Source organism: Nicotiana sylvestris, chromosome 9 (assembly GCF_000393655.2).
Source record: "Nicotiana sylvestris chromosome 9, ASM39365v2, whole genome shotgun sequence".
NCBI classification, from domain to species: domain Eukaryota; kingdom Viridiplantae; phylum Streptophyta; class Magnoliopsida; order Solanales; family Solanaceae; genus Nicotiana; species Nicotiana sylvestris.
In genome coordinates, this window is record NC_091065.1 from 39,246,088 (window position 1) to 39,253,055 (window position 6,968).

Here is a 6,968-nt window from a genome sequence, read left to right on the forward strand (position 1 = left end):
TTTCTAACTTTTTTGTTAAAATCCTTGTTTTTGTCAGGATTTGCTATTCGAGGAATGACAACCGAAGTGGCTACTGCCCTTTGAGCCTCTTCTGGTACTTCTCTTTTTGTGGAGAGAACACAAGCTAGGCTGTCAAAGAGGAAAGTTGTAGAAGAAGATTCTGAGGACGATGAAGACGAAAACACCTCTTTGATAGCTAGACCAAGAGCCAGGAGACACATAGTTTCCGAGAATGAAGTTGAAGTTACCCCTGTCTGTGCTTCTCTTACTGAACCTGTTCACATTCCCTCTGAAGATGAAACCACTCCGAGGGACACCAACGAATCTATTCATCGTCTCTTCGTTGGTGGTTTTGAAAGTGGAGAACTAGGTCCAGTTTTAGATGAAGTTCCTCTTTCTTCCTCTGTTCCCATTCCTTCTTTTCCTGCTCTTTACCTACTTCTACTCCCTTACCTGCTTCGAGTCCTATGACTCCTGTTATTTTCACTTCTTCTACCACTCTTCCTTCTATAGCTCCCCCTTCCTTTGTTCAATATGCAGAGGAGGGTTCTAGTAGCAGAAGCTTGGCTATGAGGAGCGTTACGCTTGAAGTTCCTGCTAACAACAGCCTTTTAAGGAAGTCTGGTGGAGCAGATGACTGGCTTAGGCCTTTGATTGGAGATATTGAGAAGAAGAAGATGGACAGTCATAGCTGCTTAACTTTGATGAATGACATTGTTCATTCTACTTTGAAGGTATTCTTCCTTTACTTACTAACAAGTTTGTTTTTTTAAAAAAAATTCTTATTTCTATGAATTGTCACTGCAGGCTAACCTCATTGGTACAGAATTGATGGGAAGAATTTCCCTTTTGGAAAAGAAAGCCCGTGAGTCTGAAAAGTCTATCCACGAGGCTGAGAAAATAGCCAGGGGAGCACAGCTAGAAGCAGCCAATTGGAAAGAGCAGTTTGAGAATGCTCAGGGAACTATAGAAGAATTGCTAGAGAGTAGAAATCTCCTGGAGCAACAAAAGCGAGGTCTGACTTCTGAGCTAGCAGGTGTCAAGGCTTCTTCAAGCCAATTTGAGAAAGATAAGGAGCGCCTTGAGTGTTCATTTTCAGAACAACTATCAAATTGTAGTGAAGAGATCAGAGAACTTAAGGTACTCTTGGCCAAGAAAGAAGAGTATGCAGGGGAGTTAGTGCAAAGCTTGACTCAAGCTCAAGCTGATTTAAAAATCTCTTCTGATAAGGTACGTACCTTAGAGAGTTCTCATGCCTCCCTTGAAGCATCCTTTGAATCCTCTTTAGCTGAAAATCAAGTGTTAAAGAATGATCTTGCTATGTGGGAAAGGGAGTATGAACTTCTTGAGGAGAATTTTAACATAGAGGTGAGTTGGGCTTTTCTAAACTCTCGTCGTGATGCTTTAATGGAGGTCAGTCAAGAAAACTTTGATTTAAACTCAGAGTTGGCCAAAGTTTTAGAGACCATTGAGAGAACCCAACAACCACTTGACTTTCCTTCTCCGTCAATTGAAGCTCCCGTGGCTGAAGAACCTTTAAATGAAGAAGCCGTTGCTATGGCAGTTGAAGTTGAAAATGTTGCAATTCCAGCTTCAGAGGGTGAAACTTCTATGACTCAGTCTGTGGAAGTTGAAGCTTCCGTGACTCTTGCTTCCCTCGTTGATCCTAACATTTCAAGCTCAGCTGAAACCGTTCCTGTTGCTGCTTCTTCAGAAGTTGCCACCGTGCCTGTGGCTGAAAGTGAAATTAATATTGCAACTTCTGATGTGCTAACCCCTTCAATTGGATGATGGTTTTATCCCTTAGTTTTTAAGGTATTTTTTGGTGAAAGTCCTCAGTTATCATAATGGGGCACTTGTATAAACTTTTATTGACTAAGTTTCTACTTAGTCTTTTTAATTATATTAAGAAGTTTTGTTAGTACTTCAATGTGTTCTATCCTTGCCTTTTCCTTACTTATTTAGGACTTATAGAATAGTTTAGCATTTTTATCCTTTGAAAATGCTTTATGATTCTTCTTATGACATATTAACATGAGGTTTATAAAAGAGGGCCCTTTTATTTTATCGACACTTAATGAAGAGGACGTCTCAACTTCACAATGGTGTTATAATACGATGAAAGAAATAGGAATACACATGTTTTGTATGAAACAACTTTGACAAGATTTATTCATGAACTTTAACAAGTTTTTTTTTGACTATTACATGTATTAAAATCCATCTATGACTTTCTCATAACTGTTTTTCTTGTAACAGATTTTTACATAATATAAAATAAACAAGGTTTTTCTTCATAACCTGTTTTAGTACATAGTGTCACACCTCCTTTTTCCGCCCCCACGAGGGGCGAAGGAGTTTTTCCAATTAAAGGACAATCGAAACGGGATTTGTTTGTTTATTTCAGAGTCGCCACATGGGAGATTTAGGGTGTCCCAAGTCACCAATTTAATCCCGAATCGAGGAAAAGAATGACTCTGTATTATAGTCTGCGAACCAAAAATCCGGATAAGGAATTCTGTTAACCCGGGAGAAGGTGTTAGGCATTCCCGAGTTCCGTGGTTCTAGCACGGTCGCTCAACTATCATATTCGGCTTAATTATCTGATTTTATACATGTTGAACCTATGTGCGAATTTTAAATTTTAACCGCTTTTATCATTTACTGTTATTTTTTATTAAGAATTGCAACATCGTGGAAACACATCTCGAATCACGTCACATTCAATGCACCTGTGGTTGTTGGCATATTTCAACTCTGTTGAGATTGAGATTTAGGTCACATAAATGTGCACCCGAGTTTAAGAAGATAACATTATTAAATACGCGCCTAAAGCGACTAACGTGTCATTATTTTGGGTAGGGCCGTGAAATTTGCTAAACGGCCCGTCCCGGAATCTAAGTACCCGAAACAACTATCCGTTGAGGGCCCCGCACTTTGGGTATTCTCGTTTATCGAGGCTCGTCTCATTCGTTATTATTATTATTATTATTATTATTATTATTATTATTATTATTATTATTATTATTATTATTATTATTATTATTATTGGGCGAATTTGCAACGTTGTGAAAATGCATCTTGAGTCACGTTACAGTCAATGTACCCGTGATTAAAGACGCATTTCGGCTCCGCTGAGATTTGGATTTGGGTCACATAAATGTGCACCCGAGTTTAAGAATGTAATTTATTAAATACGCGCCTAAAGCGACTAACGTATCATTATTTTGGGTAGGGCCGTGAAATTTGCTAAACGGCCCGTCCCGGAATCTAAGCAATTTTAAAGCAAATATTTACTGAGGGCCCCGCAATTTTTGCATTTTTATTCGGCGAGACTCATCTCATTCTTATTATTAAAAGGGCAATCCTAGAAGTGGCTAAGGTTTTCTATTAAATTTGTCTCTAAATATGAAAAAAATAAAGTCTTAATTAGTTCAACATGCTTGAAAAGTCCGGGCCCTTTAATAACTTCTGCAAATTCGATTAGTTCCGAAATGTCGTTACAGAGTAAAACGTACCAGAATCCTGGCATGATTCGAGCCACCGGAAATTGCTAACTCACCACATCACGCGAGCCTACTCTTGCTCGTTACCTTAGCTAACAATCTTAGACTTACAACTATGCTTCTTTTTCCTTAAAGTGTTGCAATACCTTATGAGTAACAATCGAGGGTAAGATTAATGCAAAGATCTAGTTGACCGAGAACTCAAACAATCATGCTACAATCCGAGATTAGTTAACAACCTACTAGCCATTTTCGGGATCAAACCGCAAGTGCTATTTTGCAAATTATCGGAAGTTATATCCAACATTCATTACATGGCCAAGTTCTGATTGAATACGAGCTAAACTACATTACTCCATTGCACGATCTAACGCCTAGCAGTTTTATGCAGTCCCTTACAAACAACTAGAATGATGAAATTATATTTTTACAAATTACAGATTCAGCAATGCCTTAAGGAACTAAATAAAATAGTAACAACAGGTTTTAAACAAAACAGATTTGCTTTTTCTGGTTTCCATTTCAACTTCAACTTTCACATGAATTCATGCTTCACATTTTTTCGGCTTTCAACAAACAGGATAAAGTCGTGTACCTGATAGAGGAACAGAAACAGGGTAGAAAAAGAAGTCAGCTGCAGTTGCAATAGCACAATAGCAGATTCAGCAAACAGCAGTAACCAAAAACAGCCCAGCAAATAGATCAAGACCCAACAACAGCTTCGGAAAATACCATGCAGCAACACCAAATGACCCAAAAAAAACTTGAGTTCGCAACAGAAGATAGACCCACAGATTTCCAGAAAAATTCCCACAGCTCTCATTGCCACATTATCCGAGGTAGATACTGATTTTTTAACCGTAAAATGAAGCAGACTTTTCCTTCTTAAATATCAAAACCACTGAACTTTAGTGTAGGAACCTCTAGCCTACTCCCCCTATTAAAGTTAAATTTCTAGTTTTTATCCTCTTCTTTTCTCTCTGGTCTCTTAAGATTTTAGCCAAAAGAAAAAACCAACCCCTTTTTCTCTAAAAATCAGCCTATTAATAGGCCAGAAATGGCAAGCCCCCAGGCTGCCTCGATCCCTTCAGCTTTTCCTGCCCATACCCCTTTGATTCCCATGCCTAAGTGTCCTTTATTGATCCCTACTATGTTGTCCCCCATGCTTGTCCTATTTGTTTTAATCAAGAGTCATGGGTGTATTATAATACTCACTTAATTCCCATGTCTTGTTGTTTTGTTCCCCATTGTCATTAAAATAAGCTTAATGAATGACCCCTAAGCAGACCCCATCCTTAACAGCATGTTAGTATGTTACTAAATCCCCAGAATTACCCCTTAACCCTTGCATATTACTGTACTACCCTAAGACTTACTTGTCTGAACTTGCCAACTATATAAGCTTAACACTGATTTCTGATTGATCTCCTAGATTTCTACAGCTATATCCAATACTCAGCCTAAGTTCAACTTAAAATCAGATTACAAAGGGGTGTCAATCAGGTGAAATAAGTTGATCAAATTGGGGAACCAATCCTGATCAACTTAAATCAAACAAACGATAGGGAGTAAAAATGATGAAACAGTGGCAATCAGGTTTCCATGGTCAACTATGAAGAACAGGGGATTACTGAATGAACGAGTAATCTAGTTCAAAGACAAAAACTGAACATATTCAACGGGTTCATTGCAAGTTAGCATAGCAGATGCTGAACTGGTGTATACATGGAGAACATCAATGAACTATTATCATGTATCCTCTGATTTTAAACAAATTAATTGACGACACTTATTTAAACGACTATACAAGCTATGATATATAGCAGGCAATCAAATAAAACATTAAAACAAACTAAACACTATCTCAGGGTTCACAGATTTGATAGAAAAATCAGAAACAAACCACCAAATATGAAAGACAGATATAATCCACAAGAGAACAAAAGAAAAGGGAAAATTACCTCAGGGATTTGAAATTAAAACTGCCTCAGGCTCGAACTCGGACTCGACCATTTTTGGGGTCGAATGGACTTTAATCGCAGTGTTCTTAACTGAGAACACCTCGGTTAAAGTCTATTAGACCCCTATCTTTTGTTGATTTGGACAGACCCCCATAAATCTGAGTTCTAGGGTTCTTGGGGGGGTCTGATTTGGGATTTGTTCAGTTCTAGTCAGATTCGAACGGAACCAAGGTCATTTAGGGGGTGAGGAAGGTCAAAAGGTGTTGTGGTGTGAGTTTGGGGTCGGTGGGTGTAGATCTGTTTGTTGCTCGAATCTTCGATTGAAGATTCGAGAAGTTGTTGGGTGATTCGAGGTAAACGGTTGGTGGATTCGTGTTCAGGGTGGTTGGGTGCATTAGGGGTGTTGTTTTGGTGGCCATCGGAGTTCGGTTGGCTAGGTTTATGGTGGGGGAAACCTAAGGCGGCTAGGGTTAGAGAGGGGGGCTCTAGGGACGAAGGTGAATAGTGTGTGAAGGGGGGGGGGTCTGGTTTGGGGCGTGGGCTGGCAGGTTAGGTTTATATATGGGGTGGATGGTGTAATCCTGGCCGCTGGATCAATCAAGATCGATGGCCAGGATTAGGGGAGCTTATCCATACGGTGTCGTTTGGTTAAGTGGGGGGTCGGTTTAAAAAGGGGGAGGGTCGGGTCACGAGGGAAGCCAGGGACCGTTGGATCCATGTAGGTGAACGACTCAGATCAACTTGCCTAAAACGGCGTCGTTTCGACTTAGCAGGGGCTGCATTGGACCGTTTGATTACAACAGATCAATGACTCTGATTTGAGGAGCCAAAACGGCACCGTTTGGTGCATCTGAAGGGTCAGGTGATCGGACTGGGTCAGTGCAGCGGATTGGGCCTGATTTTCGTTTGAATTTTTGGCCCAAATCTGATACTTTCCCTCTTATAATTAAACAAATTTTTCTAAAAACCAACAATTAAACTACACCAACATTAATTAACACCTAAAAGTAGTTATCACACGAATTAAAACATTTAATAAAATTACCATGACAACAAAATAGAATAAAATGCATATTTTTGTGATTTTTGCTTTTACACACCAGATAATGGTTAATTAATTCCCAAATGTACCATTTTTCCTAAATGTATGCAACATGTATATTTTTTTTTTGTATTTTCTAACTATAGCAGGGCGAGCATTTACGGACAGAACAATTATCAAAATGTCACATAAATCCTCAAAATTGTACCCGAAGGTAACTTGTTTTATTTCTTTTCCGATTTCTTTTGGAGTAGTTTCCGTGAAGCAAAAATCATGTGCTCACAGCTGCCCCTCTTTGGCCGAAAACACAAAGAGTTTTCGTGCAAAGATAAAGTGAGCGGATACGAGCGATTTTTACCCGTTGGAATACTCCCTGTGAAGCATTTTTTGGAAAAAGATTTAACCGAACCTTTGCTTCAAAGGTTTCCTACATATCCCTGGCTAAAGGGGAATCAGGTT

The 6,968-nt window shown here is 39.2% G+C and overlaps 1 protein-coding gene across 1 annotated transcript; it reads left to right on the plus strand.

Moving 5' to 3' along the window:
* Positions 1–467: 467 nt before the first annotated feature.
* LOC138877473 (uncharacterized) lies at positions 468–4,155 on the plus strand. Its single transcript, XM_070157083.1, has 4 exons — positions 468–684; positions 735–763; positions 808–1,767; positions 4,087–4,155. Exons 1-4 carry the CDS (start codon positions 468–470, stop codon positions 4,153–4,155), a joined length of 1,275 nt encoding a protein of 424 aa, XP_070013184.1.
* Positions 4,156–6,968: the final 2,813 nt, after the last annotated feature.